Source organism: Staurois parvus, unplaced genomic scaffold, assembly GCF_062004578.1.
Source record: "Staurois parvus isolate SC_StPar_1 unplaced genomic scaffold, SC_StPar_1.0 ptg000338l, whole genome shotgun sequence".
In the NCBI taxonomy this organism is placed as follows: Eukaryota; Metazoa; Chordata; class Amphibia; order Anura; family Ranidae; genus Staurois; species Staurois parvus.
The window spans coordinates 273007-290025 of record NW_028318134.1 but is presented as its reverse complement, the minus strand read 5'-3'; the positions used below and the strand labels follow the sequence as shown (position 1 = coordinate 290025).

Here is a 17019-nt window from a genome sequence, read left to right as displayed (position 1 = left end):
TGGAAATTACAATCGTACTGGGAACCTCGTCTGCGTTTCACGAAGAAGTGCAGAGACCTCTTCTCTGCGTGTCCCGGGGCACGGGAGTCCATTCAAATGAATGGGCTCTCGTGTCTGCACAAAACTCGGCCCGCACCACTGCACATATGTGCCCAACCCCCTCCCGATCCATCCATGTCTCTTTGAAAAACACCCCCTAGCATTTCTGGCCATGGCCATCTTAAAGCGAAGCTCCACCCAAAAGGGGAAGTTCCACTTCAAGGTCTCGCCCCTGCTCCCTGTTAAGAATTGTCACCTTTGGGGAGCGGGTACCCAATTTTGACAGGTTCCCGCTCCCACCTAGGCGATCGGAAGTGGACGTTCCCCCTCCCCGCAGTCTTCTGGGACATGCCTGTGGGACTATTCCCAATGCGCAGCACTGTTCGTGTGTTCGCACATGCCCAGTTGGCACCCGACAATGAAGCTGCAAGCTGTCCCAGCCAGGTGCCCACACTTAAGATGCCTGGTGAACCCGGCTGCGACGAGGACACCGCTGGATTGTAGGACAGGTGAGTGGCTTTTTTTAAAAGTCAGCAGCTACAGTTGGGTGCTATTCATTGGTTGTTAAGGACGCCGGTGGGTGGTTGTTAAGGAACTGGAGCTCGAAGGGTCCTTAAAGAGGAGCTCCACCCAAAAGGGGAAGTTCCGCTTTAAGTCTTTGTCCCTCGCTCCCCATAAAGAATTGGCACCTTTGGGGAGTGGGGGGGGTACCCGAATCTGACAGGTACCCACTTCTGCTGCGATCGCCTAGGCGATCGGAAGTGGAAGTTGTCCTCCCCCCTCCCTGTAGTCTTCTGGGACACGTGACAGGTCCCAGAAGACTACGGGGCCATTCACAAAGCGCAGCGCTTCTCGCGCATGTGCTGTAGGCAAGCTGTCACAGTCGGGTGCCCACACTGAAGATGCCGGCGCCGGGGAGAGAAGATAGTCGGTGAAACCAACCATGGTGAGGACACCGCTGGACTGAGGGATAGGTAAGTGGCTGTATTTTAAAAGTCAGCAGCTACAGTTTTTGTAGCTGCTGACTTTTAATTTTTTTTTTTTCAGGTGGAACTCCGCTTTAACAAACAGAGATAACTACATTGATGCCTCCCCCCAGTACCTCCTTGTGGTCAGCACACTCCAGCTCCACTTGTGCAGGAGCAATGCTACCACCTGAGGGGAGGAGAGGAGCCGAAAAGACTGGGCGAGAAAACCGGGAGCATTGGTACTGCCCCTGCAGGAGATAATGGTGACCACCAGGGGGGCGAGTGCATTGTTTGCTTACATATCCACTAATTGTTTTTGGAGCTATCGTGTGCCAGCTCCTTAACCATCAGCTATTCACTGGTTATTAGGGACGCTGGCGGGTGCCTGCTTCTTAACAATCAACATATTTTTGCCATGTGACCCCAAAAACACACCTAAAATGCACCCTGTGAGCATTTTCTGAGCATTTTTAGTGCGTTTCGCATGACTTAAATGGAAGGTGCATCTTTGGTGTTCTTTTGAAAAGTGCACCAAAGATGCAGCATGCAGGACTTTTCAAACCGCAGCACAAATGCAGAGCAGTGATGTGAAAAGTCACAGAGGAGCTAAAGGGGAATTATTTTGTGCTTTGGTTGCACTAGAAAAGCACTTTCCAGCACGGAAAAAATGCATTAGTGCGAAAGAGGTCTAAGCATTCCCATTGCTTGTCAGAGAACCAAGGAGATGGCTAAGGTCTGATTCCCTTGCAGCAGATGTGACTCAAGCCTGCTTGAGGAGTCACTTAGATTTGGATCAGGCTTAGTTCTTGTGCAGCAACCATGACTCAAATTTAGGCCTACATGGGGGGGGGGGGGGTGACTGGTCATGAACCAGGGACCAAATGCAGATATCCCCTTGAGATACCATAGTATGTATTGATTTTTCTTTTGTCTACGCCCCAGAGTCAGCAGGATATAAAAATGCCCCAGGTCAGCAGAAGGCAAAAACACCCCGGGGTCGGCAGGAGGCAAAAACATCCTGATGTCAATAGGAGGGAACAACGCCCCTGGGTCAGCAGGAGGCAAAACGCCCCGGGGTCAGCAGGAGGCAAAAACGTCCTGATGTCAGCAGGAGGCAACAACGCCCCGGGGTCAGCAGGAGGCAAAAACGTCCTGAAGGCAATAGGAGGCAACAATGTCCCTGGGTCAGCAGGAGGCAAAATGTTCTAAAGTCAATAAGTGGCAACAACGCCCCTGGGTCAGCAGGAGGCAACAACACCCCGGGGTCAGCAGGAGGCAAAAACGTCCTGAAGACAATAGGAGGCAACAACACCCCCCTGGGGTCAGCAGGAGGCAAAAACGCCCCGGGGTCAGCAGGAGGCAAAAACGTCCCGGGGTCAGCAGGAGGCAAAAACGTCCCGGGGTAAGAAGGAGGCAAAAAGCCCTGCGTCAGAAGGAGGCAAAATGTTCTGAAGTCAATAAGTGGCAACAATGCCCTGGGGTCAGCAGGAGGCAAAAACACCCTGGGGTCAGCAGGAGGCAATAACGTCCCAGGGTCAGCAGGAGGCAAAACGCCCCGGGGTAAGCAGGAGGCAAAAACGTCCTGAAGTCAATAGGAGGCAACAATGCCCCGGGTGAGCAGAAGGCAAAAATGTCCCAGGGTCAACAGGAGGCAAAAACGTCCTGATGTCAAAAGGAGGCAACAACGCTCCTAGGTCATCAGGAGGCAACCATACCCCGGGGTCAGCAGGAGGCAAAAATGCCCCGGGGTCAGCAGGAGGCAAAAACAGATTTCCAGCAAACGCTTCCATAATAACAAGAAATCTGGATTTACTGCAGTATGTACAGTATAAATGTTGCATTTTATGCGATTTACGTATCCTTGTTTTATACATTTACCAGATATATATATATAAGGGGTTGTAGGAGCATGCAGAGGGTAAATCCAGAATCTACAGGGTTAACATGTGGCCACACCCCTCCAGAGTCTCCTTTGTTATATATACTGGATGTAAAGTTTTAGGATTCAAACACAGATGTAACTTGGCTTTTATTATTATTATTGTGTTTTCTTTTATTTATAAATACAAAGTATCTTTTCATTCCACAGCCCCGGACTCTGCATGGAGCATAACAATGGATCATGTGGTTGGTGAATGAATTAGAGGCAGCTTTGTGTGTTCTCTGGTGAACTTTGACCCTTGGAGGTGGCAGTTTTCTGGCTGGGGGCCCAGAGTGGCTCCTGATCTACAAAAAAACACCCAGCGCTGACCTCCTAGAGAGGAGACCCCGGAACCAGATCCCAGAGCAGGGGGAGGGGAGAGGAGGACTATCAGCGGCTGCACAAGGAGTAGAGAGGAGAGTTTCCAGGGAAGAAACCTTCAGATCCTTTCTTTATTCCTCCATCCAGAAAACCCGCCATGGACGCCAAGTAAGAGAAAACCATGGAATATATATAGATGGCGCTGAGCTGGACGCGCTCCTTACAGTGTAACTAAAGGCAAAACCATAAATATCTCTCTGCAAACACAAACCGGCTTGCTAACAGAATGTCATGTGTGGTTCTCACTTGGATCACAATGTAGATTGCAGCGCTGGGAGTGAGACTGCAGCTTCCAACCACAATATTCACCTTCAGGCTGGGTTCACACTTGTGCGGTGTGGGACGTGGCGTGTGAATCGCACTGCATTCCTGTGCACATGCGATGTGTGTGCGGTGTGTGACGTGGCGTGTGAATCGCACTGCATTCCTGTGCACATGCGATGTGTGTGCGGTGTGGGACGTGGCGTGTGAATCGCACTGCATTCCTGTGCACATGCGATGTGTGTGCGCTGCAATTTGAACTGTACAGTTTGCATGGCTCAGATCGCACCGACGGCCAAAATGCAGGACCCTTTTTCCCCGCACCTGAATCGCATTGGATGGGTGTTCACACATTCTGGTAATCGCATTGCACAGGTGTTCCCACATTCTGGTAATCGCACTGCCTTTTGCAATCTGTTTCGGGGTGTTGTTAATTGAACATTGACACCCGCGACAAATCGCATGGACGCTGTGTGACTGCAATGTGGTGTGGGAAACGCACAGGATAAGCGGCGTTTCCCATATCGCATCAGTGTGAACCAGGACGGGGGGGGGGGCGGGGGTTGATTTTTTTTTTTTTTTTTTTTAATGCGACTTCTAGCTATGTGATATTGCAGCTCCACCACCGCCAGGAGTTCAAGGCGACAAGTCACCAATAGGGATGAGTTCGGGAACGTCTGAAAGCTGTCAAAGCAGACAGCCAATCATAGGTGGTGGAGACATTGTCCACTCCGTAGCAGATCATATGCAAGGCTGCCTATGATTGGCTGTTGGCTTTGAATGCTTCATGGTCGCATGGGTTAGACAGGTTCAGACTAAGGTCCAAACATGCTTGAGGTCATCACTATCCAGCAGTAGTGCTGGGCTTCGTGTTCGACTCGAACATTGGCTGTTCATGTGTTCAGCGCCGTGCCCTGCAATGCACTGCGCCATGACAGTGCATTGCGATTGGCCAAAGCACAGTGCGTGATGATGTCACAAGGGGGCGGGATCACAGTATTTAAGAACTGTCAGACAGCCGGAGCCAGCAGCGATCGCCAATGAATACTGACAGGGGAGAGGTCTGTATGTAAACAACACAGGTCTCTCCCCTGTCAGCACCAGCGTGCTGCTTTGTATGGCTCTGCATAGCACAGCCATACAAAGCAGCACGCTTACATAGTAAAACACACACAGCACACATTAGTACAGTGTCAGCGATTCCCCGCCAGCAACTGCCGATCGCAGAGTATGACTGACGGGGGAGAGGTCTGTATGTAAACAACACAGATCTCTCCCCTGTCATCTCCTGCACACTTTTTTGTATGGCTGTGCATAGCACAGCCATACAAAGCAGTGTGCTTACATAGTAAATCACACACAGCACACAGTTAACCCTTTGATCACCCCGGATGTTCCTTCCAGTGTCATTAGTACAGTGTCGTTGCCTTTTATTAGCATTGATCACTGTATTGGTGTCACTGGGGATGTCCGTGTCAGTTAGTGTCAGATTGCCTGCCGCAGTCCCACTATAAGCTGCTGATCGTCGCAATTACTAGTACAAAAAAAAAATCCTAGTATATATACCGCCATTTGTAAATGCTATAACTTTTTCACTTTCAAACCAATTAATTTACACGTATCGGGATTTTTATAGCAAAGACACGTCGCTAAATACATTTTGCCCGAAATTTGATTTTTTTACATTTTTTTTACTGGACATGTTTTGTAGCAAAAAGTAAAAAAAAATCGTTTTTTTCTCAAAATTGTGGGTCTTTTTTTGTTTATAGTGCAAAAAATTAAAAATGCACAGGGGATCAAATACCACTGAAAGCTCCATTTGTGGGGAAAAAGGATGTAAATTTCATTTGGGTGCCGCATTGCATGACCGCACAATTGTCATTTAAAGTAACGCAGCGCCGTATCGCAAAAAATGGTCTGGTCCGGAAGGAGGGGGGGTCCTCTGGAGGGCAAGGGGTTAAAAAAACTCATTAGCATTTTGATTGGGGGGGGCAGGGAAGGAGTAATCTAGGCAGACTAAACTTCAGCTTTAATTCTTTCCCTCTAAACTAGAACACAGACCTCTGTGTGGCTTTTATAGCAGATTTCCTTTGAAAGCCCACATTTTTGGTTCACCCCTCCAAATTCTAAGCGTTCTGTGCGTTGTGTGTTTCAGTGCGCCATCCTGCGACTCGTACGTGGCGGCCATGCTGCTGAGTGCTGCAGGGGACGCTCTGGGCTACAGGAACCAGCTGTGGGAGTACTGCAAATCCGGAGCCCAAATCCACAGCCAGCTGAAAGATCTGGGGGGGCTGCCGAAAATAACCGCGTCTCTACCAGACTGGCCAGTCAGCGATGACACCGTGCTCCACTTGGCGACCGCCGAGAGTCTGGCTACAGGTGAGCGAAGGATTGTATTATTCATTTACACGACACCAACATCTGATAGTAACATCGGCTACAATTCCATCTCAGATACTGGAAATACTTACATTCTGTGCAGGAGCTTCCTGTAATAAAGACCGCTCACTGCTGCTCTCTCTCTGTGGACAGTGTGACTGGTCTTGTCTCCGCCCCCTCCTGTAGTTTTCTGCAGGCAGCCTGTAGTGGGTGGAGCCTGCTGGGCCCCTCCTTCAGCTCTGCTCTTTCTCCTTGTGCAGGGTGACTGGTCTTGTCTCCGCCCCGTCCTGTAGTTTACTGCAGGCAGCCTGTAGTGGGTGGAGCCTGCTGGGCCCCTCCTACAGGTCTGCTCTTTTTTCCTTGTGCAGGGTGACTGGTCTTGTCTCCGCCCCCTCCTGTAGTTTTCTGCAGGCAGCCTGTAGTGGGTGGAGCCTGCTGGGCCCCTCCTACAGCTCTGCTCTTTTTTCCTTGTGCAGGGTGACTGGTCTTGTCTCCGCCCCCTCCTGTAGTTTTCGGCAGGCAGCCTGTAGTGGGTGGAGCCTGCTGGGCCCCTCCTACAGCTCTGCTGTTTCTCCTTGCGCATGATTTGGTTGGTTCTTGGCTGGACGTTCGATGGCATGCTGGGAGTAGGAATTGTTGGGCTGCAGGGTGAAGAGAACGAATTCATCACTAGGGACCAGGGGCGGACTGACCACTTGGAAACTCAGGCACTGCCCGAGGGCCCGGGGTCAGTAGGGGGCCCCATGAGATGCCCCTGGTACCTTTTTCATAGGCATTTTTGAGTTTGGGCAAGGACACAGGGGCCCCATGATCCCCTATTGCCCGGGGGCCCCATGAGTTGTCAGTCCACCCCTGCTAGGGACTGTATCCATGTATGATGCCAAACTTCTCAGTCTCTTTTTCTCAAAATGCTTCTTGCAGGGAAGCTGGGAGAAGATTTATATCATGAGCTCGCTACGAGATACGTGTCTGCCATGTCCGATATGGAGGGGAGGAAGCCTGGACCCACCAGTATTCTAGGTAAGTTGGTGTCACCTCCTGGCCCTAGCCTCCATCCCTCATAAAACCTCCATCTGGTCCTGCAGTTTAATGCCTTACGCAGGCCATACGCGGGTCGAATTCCAAACAAATTTTCTTTAGGAAATTTTGTGCGTTTTGTAACCCGATGGCGCCGCCATTGATTTTGAAATTCAACCGACCAAGCCTTCAATTTCCTCCCCATGTTGCTACAGAAAAGAATTTTCGTGGCCAAGAATTTTCTTTTCTCTCCAGGTCAGGGCATTTCTTTTTCACTTTTATTTCCCAGATTCTTGAATTCCTAAAGAATTTTCTTTTGAAAATCTTTTCTAAGAATTTTTGTTTGAATTTCGCACCATTAGGGGGTCACAGAAACGGACGATTTTCATGTGACCATCAAATTTGAGTGGTCGGCCATGTTGGAAATTTTTTGAAAAATGAACAAATATAAACGAAAAAGAAATGAGCATGAGAAATGACCCAGGAACTCAGCACAGGGATGGTGGGAACCCCTCATAATGGGCACAGCAGGTGTACAGACCCGGGAACTCAGCACAGGGATGGTGGGAACCCCTCATAATGGGCACAGCGGGTGTACAGACCAGGGAACTCAGCACAGGGATGGTGGGAACTCCTCATAATGGGCACAGTGGATATACAGACTCGGGAACTCAGCACAGGGATGGTGGGAACCCCTCATAATGGGCACCGCAGGTGTACAGACCCAGGAACTCAGCACAGGGATGGTGGGAACCCCTCATAATGGGCACCGCAGGTGTACAGACCCAGGAACTCAGCACAGGGATGGTGGGAACCCCACATAATGGGCACAGCGGGTGTACAGACTCGGGAACTCGGCACAGGGATGGTGGGAACTCCTCATAATGGGCACAGTGGATATACAGACTCGGGAACTCAGCACAGGGATGGTGGGAACCCCTCATAATGGGCACCGTGGGTGTACAGACCCGGGAACTCAGCACAGGGATGGTGGGAACCCCTGATAATGGGCACAGCGGGTGTACAGACCCGGGAACTCGGCACAGGGATGGTGGGAACCCCTCATAATGGGCACAGCAGGTGTACAGACCCAGGAACTCAGCACTGAGGTCTCCCTGACTCCTTTGAGGCATAGAAGAGACTTTCAGGTAGGTTAACTCTCCAGCATCTATGGAACCAGAAGAAAACCGTTTTGGGTGGAGTAATCCTTTACACTTCTATGTATTGTTCAGGAACCTCTCAGTTGCGTCCCGGGGAACCTGGAGGATTCCGCATTCCATTTAACCCTTCGGCGACCGGCTGTGGAGCAGCGATGAGATCCATGTGTATAGGGCTCAGGTCTGTATTATTAATCCTGCATCACACGATGTAAATGGTCACAAACTGTTACTAACAAATGTCCTGATGAGCCTGTGTACCTCCGAGCACCGGTGGGGGTCATGGGTAATATCTGCAAGACAAGCAGCGTGGAAATACATACAAGAATTTACCTGCCAAAGGATTTGCAATTCTGTGAAGCCAGTTTTGTGATTCATTCACCCTGCCAGACAGCGCAGTCAGTGCCTAGTCAGGAACACACCTGCTGCCTGCTAATTGGGAACGTGGCTACTCAGAGAGATCATCTCTTGAAAAAGAGGAAAGGTGTCTACTCATAGAGCGCATCTCTAGAAGAAGAGGGAAGGTGGCTACTCGTAGAGATCATCTCTAGAAGAAGAGGGAAGGTGGCTACTCAAGGCTACTCATAGAGAGCATCTCCAGAAGAAGAGGGAAAGTGTCTACCCAAAGGAAGCATCTCTAGAAGAAAAGGGAAAGTGGCTACTCAGAGAGCATCTCTAGAAAAAAGAGGGAACGGGACTATTCATTGAGAGCATCTCTAGAAGAAGAGGGAAGGTGTCTACCTAAAGGTAGCATCTCTAGAAGAAAAGGGAAAGTGGCTACTCAGAGAGCATCTCTAGAAGAAGAGTGAAGGTGGCTACCCAGAGGGAGCATCTCTAGAAGAAGAGGGAAGGTGGCTACCCAGAGGGAGCATCTCTAGAAGAAGAGGGAAGGTGGCTACCCAGAGGGAGCATCTCTAGAAGAAGAGGGAAGGTGGCTACCCAGAGGGAGCATCTCTAGAAGAAGAGGGAAGATGGCTACCCAGAGGGAGCGTCTCTAGAAAAAGAGGGAAGGTGGCTACCCAGAGGAAGTGTCTCTAGAAAAAGAGGGAAGTTGGCTACTCATAGAGAGCACCTCTAGAAGAAGGAAGGTGGCTACAATGCTTCCTTTGGGTAGCCACCTTCCCTCTTCTTCTAGAGATGCTCTCTATGGGTAGCCATTTGTCCTCTTCTTTTAGAGATGCCCCCTCAGAGTAGCCACCTTCCCTCTTCCTCTACACATGGTTCCTCTGAGTAGTTACCTTCCTTCTTCCAGAGATGCTTCTTAAGGGTGGACATCTTAAGCAACTTGAGTTTCTTAGGCCTCAGCACAGGTCAGCTTAGATTCCATGCATTCCGTGGCTTGGCACAGGCTCTTGGCTGGGGCCAGGCCCAAGAAGAGGAGTCCTTCAACCTGGTATCCTCACCATGTAAGGACAGAACCCCAACAGGCCAGACAAGACTTTTTATAGAAGGTTGGTGCAAATATTTATCCTGTCCCCTCAGCTCACATCATTGGTTGTCAAGCAGGTGTAGGAGGGGTGGTTTTGCAGACTTATCTTAGAGAGGAATGGTGGGAAATATTGGGCTTTAGATTGTTTAGCTTTGCTTCAAACAGATGGAATCTGATTTGCTATATGTATGAGACACTTCCCACTGGTGTTTCCACATGTACTTTGCGGATTCCAAATGTTTTGCCTTTCTGTAGACCCCTGAGTGAGGTGTATAGCAGGAGCGGACTGACAACTCATGGGGCCTCCGGGCAATAGGGGATCATGAGGCCCCTGTGTCCTCACCCACACCCAAAAAAGCCAATGAAAAAGCCAATGAAAGGTACCAGGGGCATCTCATGGGGCCCCCCACTGACCCTGGGCCCTCGGGCAGTGCCTGAGTGCTTGAATGGTCAGACCGCCCCTGGTGTATAGTATAAACAAGCTTTAATAATTCTTTAGCAACATCACAAGACCGCCAACGCATTTCAGGGGACACAGAATTCACCTTCATCAGGGCTGAAAGCTGAATTCCAAATCTGGATATTTTGGCATAGGTACACGGGTACACCTTGGACCAACGTAACTATACATACCTGACCAGTCATTGTGGACGCAGACACTCGCTGTAGTAGCCACCATTACTACAGTGATCCTTGCTGTCTTCCGGATCCTGCTGCCCTGCTGCATAGTGAGCATATGGGGTCACTCGCTGAGATAGATCTGAATGCAGGATAAGAAGACTTTGTTGTTAAAGACTCCAAGTCTGTGTAAGCTTTCCAAACCTTTAAGCCCCGATGAAGGGGGATGTTGTGTCCACCGAGACTTGTTGTGTGTCTTTGTGATGCGGCTAAAGAGCTATTAAAGCATTGTTTTGAACTCTGCCTTTGGCTTGGCACCTCTGTTGTATGTTTGCAATGCCTTCCTTGGTACCCGCTGCAATGGATCCTTGTTTTATGTGAGTAGTATATTCCTGTTACACAAACAGTATATAATAAGACCATTTTATTTGGTGTATATTCCCTTCCCAGATTTCCCCGACCGTCGGAGCTGTCCCTCCTGGTCGCCGTCAGCGTGGAGAGCGGGAAGATGACCCACAACCACCCCACAGGTCGGTCACCATTTCAGGATCAGGTTGACTGCAGTTGTGTCTCCAGTTACCATAAGTATATATCTATATAAAAAAGATGAAATGTATGATAAAAAAAAAAAAAAAAAAACCCTGGACAGGACGTTGGTATTTGTCAGTGGCCACCCAGTTCACCTGCCCCACGTATAAATACTTTGCTCTTTTCATATATTCAGCTTCTTCTCTCTCTGTTCTCTTGCAGGGTACCTTGGATCTCTGGCATCGGCCCTCTTCTTGGCTCTGGCGGTACAGAGAGTCCCCCTGGAATTATGGGGGGTGCGTTTGTTAGAGGCTCTTCCTGTGGCTCTAGAGTATATCCGCTCCACAGGGAGTGACGTGGAGCGCCATGTGGAAGCGTGGGATTACTTCCGAGAAAGCTGGGAGAGGTGAGTGAGTGTGGATGATGGTGGTCAGCTGGGAGAGGTGAGGGAGTGCGGATGATGGTGGTCAATTGGGAGAGGTGAGGGAGTGCGGATGATATATATGCATGAGACACTTCCCACCGGTGTTTCTACATGTACTTTGCAGATTTCAAATGTTTTGCCTTTCTGTAGACCCCTGAGTGAGGTGTATAGCAGGAGCGGACTGACAACTCATGGGGCCTCCGGGCAATAGGGGATCATGAGGCCCCTGTGTCATGGGATCATGAGTGCGGGTGATGGTGGTCAATTGGGAGAGGTGAGGGAGTGTGGATGATGGTGGTTGGCTGGGAGAGGTGAGGGAATGCGGATGATAGTGGTTGGCTGGGAGAGGTGAGGGAATGCGGGTGATGGTCGTCAGCTGGGAGAGGTGATGGAATGCGGATGATGGTGGTTAGTTGGGAGAGGTGAGTGAGTGTGGATGATGGTGGTCGGCTGTGAGAGGTGAGGGAGTGCGGGTTATGGTGGTCAGCTGGGAGAGGTGAGGGAGTGCCGGTGATGGTGGTCGGCTGGGAGAGGTGAGGGAGTGCGGGTGATGGTGGTCGGCTGGGAGAGGTGAGGGAGTGCGGGTGATGGTGGTCGGCTGGGAGAGGTGATGGAATGCGGATGATGGTGGGAGAGGTGAGGGAGTGCGGGTTATGGTGGTCGGCTGGGAGAGGTGAGGGAGTGCGGGTGATGGTGGTCGGCTGGGAGAGGTGAGGGAGTGCGGGTGATGGTGGTCGGCTGGGAGAGGTGAGGGAGTGCGGGTGATGGTGGTCGGCTGGGAGAGGTGAGGGAGTGCGGGTGATGGTGGTCGGCTGGGAGAGGTGAGGGAGTGCGGGTGATGGTGGTCGGCTGGGAGAGGTGAGGGAGTGCGGGTGATGGTGGTCGGCTGGGAGAAGTGAGGAAGTGTGGGTGATGGTGGTCGGCTGGGAGAAGTGAGGGAGTGCGGATGATGGTGGTCGGCTGGGAGAAGTGAGGGAGTGCGGATGATGGTGGTTGGCTGGGAGAGGTGAGGGAGTGCGGATGATGGTGGTTGGCTGGGAGAGGTGAGGGAGTGCGGGTGATGGTGGTCAGCTGGGAGAGGTGATGGAATGCGGGTGATGGTGGTTAGTTGGGAGAGGTGAGTGAGTGTGGATGATGGTGGTCGGCTGTGAGAGGTGAGGGAGTGCGGGTGGTCGGCTGGGAGAGGTGAGGGAGTGCGGGTTATGGTGGTCGGCTGGGAGAGGTAAGGGAGTGCGGGTGGTCGGCTGGGAGAGGTGAGGGAGTGCAGGTTATAGTAGTCGGCTGGGAGAGGTGAGGGAGTGCGGGTGATGGTGGTTGGCTGGGAGAGGTGAGGGAGTGCGGGTGATGGTGGTCGGCTGGGAGAGGGGAGGGAGTGCGGGTGATGGTGGTCGGCTGGGAGAGGGGAGGGAGTGCGGGTGATGGTGGTCGGCTGGGAGAGGTGAGGGAGTGCGGGTGATGGTGGTCGGCTGGGAGAGGGGAGGGAGTGCGGGTGATGGTGGTCGGCTGGGAGAGGTGAGGGAGTGCGGGTGATGGTGGTCGGCTGGGAGAGGGGAGGGAGTGCGGGTGATGGTGGTCGGCTGGGAGAAGTCAGAGAAGGTGGATGATGGTGGTCAGCTGGGATGATGCTGATGGTGGTGAGGAGCAGAAGGTGGACCTTATCTCAATCCATTTCTAGGTGATTTGTGTTCAGCATTGGACTGAAAATGTTAAAGTGGTTGTAAACCCTTCCATATACCCACTGAAGTGACTGGCCTCAGGTGATACACAGAGATGAAACAAATCCTCCTACATAGGTTGTACCTGTTTATCTACAGCTGTCTTTCCCCCAACATCTATTCAAAGTGCAGAATTTACACAGGATCTCTCAGCTCCGAAAAGCAGGGGGCGGGGAGGTGACGTTACATCAGTGAGGAGAGCTCTGAGAGCTGATTGGAGGGAAGGAACACAACCCCCTCCACAGAGCTCACCGCAACAGAGCTGAAGCTGTCAATCGGCTGGAGGTCCCCTCCCATGTCACAATATTTCTCCTGGTGTCAGGAAAATCTCATCAGATCATGCTGATAGCAGAGGAAGGAGGCAGCAGACAGAAACGGCTCTGGATTGAGACAAGTACACACTATAGGGGGGCATGCTTTGTTCATATTTCATGTGTGTGTTACAACCATAAACTTGGGCTTAAGAGGTAATGCTAAGTTTATTATTTATTTATTTCAGGTATTTATATATCGCCATCAATGTACACAGTGCTTTACATATATATTGTACATTCACATCAGTCCCCGCCCCCGAGGAGCGTACAATGTGAGGTCCCTAACCCTCAAGGAGCGTACAATGTGAGGTCCCTAACCCTCAATATATTTCAAATATATGTCAATATATTTGGGAAGAAAATTTTTAAAATATATTTAAATTCTATTTTTCTTCCATATGGGTAACACTGATGTGAAGAGTTCTGTGCATTGTAAAGAGTTGTGGAATGATGGCAGACCTGTATAAATTACATGAAGTCACCAGTCCCACCCCTGCGATTTAAAATCGCACAATTTGTGTGCGATTTCTGAAGCCTTTATTGCGACTTGTGAAGATTTTCAATGATTTATTGCCATTTGCATTGCGATCTCCATTATATTCTATGCATGTGAAATCGCAACTAAACTGCAGAAAAAGTCGTGCGAGAACTACTTTTAGAAATCGCATGGCAGCAAATCGCGCATGATGACTTTCACATTCATTAGATGCGATTTCAATTTGCAAATCTCACTGGTATAACCAGGCGCAAAGACGGGCAATTGATGCAATTTCTATAACTGATGATGTCGCGGCATTGCGGTTCACACTTGTGTTTCCTCATTAGGTACCTCTCAGAGAGGGGTCTATCTCAGGGTACCGGACCGGCCGTGTTCCCACCTCTGTACGGTCCTGAAGAGAGGGACAAGGAGTACGCTCGCTGGTGTCTGGAGGACTGGGCAGGGAGGAGTGGCCATGATGCTCCGATGATCGCATACGACGCCCTCTTGGGGGCAGGGAACTCATGGGAGGAGCTATGTAGTCGCTCCATGTTCCATGGAGGTAAGCCCATCCAATCCCATTATCAGAGATACATAAGCAGGCTCGGCTTCCTACCTATGATCATTATTGGTACATTTTGCCTTCTTAAGACTTCGGTTTTTGGTGTGGGAGTTTCAGTGGTAGAAATGTTGACACCTTTTTTTTTTTTTTCTTTTGGCAAAAATAACTCCTTCCTCTTCTTGCCTGTGTTATACATGTGCTCACCCACAGAATCTAATAATCACTTACTACTATTTATTTATTTCAGGTACTTATATAGCGCCTTCAATTTACGCAGCGCTTTACATATATATTGTACATTCACATCAGTCCCCGCCCCCGAGGAGCGTACAATCTAAGGTCCCTAACTCACATTCATACATACACATACTAGGGAAAATTTAGACAGGATCCAATTCACCTACCAGCATGTCTTTGGAGTGGGGGAGGAAACCGGAGTACCTGGAGGAAACCCACACAGGCACATCCAGGCAGGTGGTGCCGTGGCTGGGATTCGAACCAACGACACAGTACTGCCAGGGGGGAGTGCTATCCATTTAGCCGCTGTGCTGCCCCAAACTCAACATAACCCTTAAACTTAAAGCAAAACTCCACAAGATAAAAATGAAAAGCCCAATAGAAGATAAAAGGTATCATCAGCTCCATGGTTCCCCTGCAATACTTTTTGTACTGCTAGATGTCCTCAGTCTGAAGCCTAGCATCATTCAACCCACTTCCTCTGAGCCCAGGTCATCCTGCACCTGCCCCCAAGCCATGACTGGATAGTGAAAGGAGCAAGCATGCAGTGTTGAGCTCATCTCTCTCTCACTGTGCTCTTCTCCTATTAGCATGTTTCCTGTGCTGCTTCTTCAGCCCTGCTGTACAGGCACCTGCAGCCAATCACAGTGGTCACATGATCGCCGATCCTTCCCACCCCCAGCACTCAGACCTTTTTTTTTAAAGGGACGGGAAGGCATTACTAGTTTATCAGAAAAGAGAGGAATGGGGATTTCCTGATCAATAGCCAACATCCTCAAAATTGCAAGATAGATAAAGGGAAAGAGACCCCCTATGGGACTTGGGATTCGGAAGGCATAGATTTATACCGAAAGAATTATAAAAAGTACAAGCTTTTTATTGTGTCAAAAAAGGATTTTAACATCTAGACAAACCATACAATACATCATCCAAAGTCATAATACAGCATCCCCATCAGAGTATTGATTACTGATGATACCCAGTATGACTATGCTTGACTGGACATGTAAAATTGTTGTGACATCACCATCCATACATATAAATATAGTTTTTATATGATCAACGCGTTTCGGAGTGACTTCACTTCTTCAGGGAAAAAGAAGAGCTCTGCATATGGGCAGGGGCGGACTGACCATTTAGACATTCGGGCACTGACCGAGGACCCAGGGTCAGTAGGGGGCCCCATGAGATTCCTCTTATACCTTTCATAGTCTTTTTTTGAGTGTGGGTGAGGACACAGGGGCCCCATGATTTCCTATTGCCGGGGGCCCCATAAGTTGTCAGTCCGCTCCTACATATGGGTGACCTCATAATACATGAAAGTGCAGAAAAAATAGTTGCATTTTCAACCCAATTTAAAAGACATGGCCGCCTCATATGGCTGGAAGACTGGCTGAACCCAAAAGCAATGGAAACCCCCCCAGGAAGGGATCACAAGGACACACCCAGGTCACATGAAGTGTGTAAACATCCAGCTTTTTTCACACCTCCTCTTCATTACACCCCATAGATTAGGGGATATGATATGGGTCTTCTAAGACAGGTATTCCCACTTAGACCGTCTATCCATTTTAGTGGTTCAAAAGTTGGATATAATGCTCCCCAGTATACACGGGGCAACCCTCCAACGTTTCAAGACCGTATACACCAGCTCATAGAGGTGGGGATGTTCCATAGTTTATCAGTGTACTCTCATGTTTTTTCTTCCACTTTCAGGTGACAGCGACTCCACAGGCGTGATTGCTGGCTGTTGTTGGGGGGCTTTGTATGGACTATCTGGGGTACCGAAGGGAAACTACAGTGAGTTGGAGTACCGAGACCGACTGGAGAGTACAGCTAGATCGCTCCACAAGCTGGCCTGGCCTGGACACTAAGGGTGGAGGAACCGCTCATCTCTTTGCCCACTAATGACTATATCCTGATAGAGGCCCAGTGATGGCCTAGATCAATGTCACTCCAATTAAACACCAATTTACAGACTAATCTGTTATTAAATCATCAGCCCACCCAAATGGGACACTCCAGTCATAGGTAGAGTCTAGTGGGTTGGGGGCCACCTACTCGGTTCTTCTATCTTGTGGAAACTTCCCACTATAATTTTAATCTTCAGTTTCTGATCATTATATAGTTTTGGGTGTTCTGAATCTTGTCTCCATGATATAAAATCCAACAAGGAGGACAAGACTCCTCGTAATGACCATGGATGACATGCAGCAGAACATTCTCACCTTCTTCTTAGCTCCCAGAATATGAATGCTCTGAGTTGATCTAATTGGAGCTTACACAGGGCTAAGTATGGTCCGTTCCCCCACGTGACAGTACTGGGCCAATCACAAGCATTCTCCCAAGAGTGGGTGGGGATTGAGTCCAGTGCTTCCTAGAAGTCCATGTATTCTCTTACCTCATGCCAGGCAGTAGCGTCCCTAGGAGGGTGCGGGCCACACCGGGTGACACCTATTGCACCATCATAGGGGGGTGACACCAAAATGAAAAAATATAATTTTGACAGAGCAGAAATTATATTTGGGCCAGACCCTCGCCACGCGCTTTGCAAGGCAATGGCGCCAAATTCTGGATTGATTAGACAAAAC

At 49.8% G+C, this 17019-nt stretch overlaps 1 protein-coding gene across 2 annotated transcripts; it reads left to right on the top strand.

Moving 5' to 3' along the window:
* The first annotated feature begins 3210 nt into the window (after positions 1 to 3210).
* Positions 3211 to 16411, top strand: LOC149457011 (ADP-ribosylhydrolase ARH1-like). 2 transcript variants are annotated; one of them, XM_089684170.1, is made up of 8 exons: positions 3211 to 3417; positions 5726 to 5949; positions 6871 to 6969; positions 8199 to 8304; positions 10621 to 10700; positions 10921 to 11104; positions 13977 to 14191; positions 16145 to 16411. In XM_089684170.1, the coding sequence occupies exons 1-8, from the start codon at positions 3407 to 3409 to the stop codon at positions 16300 to 16302; spliced, it is 1077 nt and encodes a 358-aa protein (XP_089540296.1). In that variant the 5' UTR covers positions 3211 to 3406; the 3' UTR covers positions 16303 to 16411. The 2 variants fall into 2 exon arrangements, with proteins under 2 accessions (XP_089540296.1, XP_089540297.1); XM_089684171.1 differs by lacking the exon at positions 6871 to 6969.
* The last annotated feature ends 608 nt before the right edge of the window (positions 16412 to 17019 follow it).

Bases quoted from the DNA above. Each gene is read 5' to 3' on its own strand.
- LOC149457011 (XM_089684170.1), top strand. The intron at 8,305-10,620 runs GTCTGTATTATT...TTCCCTTCCCAG, and splicing joins TCCATGTGTATAGGGCTCAG to ATTTCCCCGACCGTCGGAGC. The intron at 14,192-16,144 runs GTAAGCCCATCC...TTCCACTTTCAG, and splicing joins TCGCTCCATGTTCCATGGAG to GTGACAGCGACTCCACAGGC.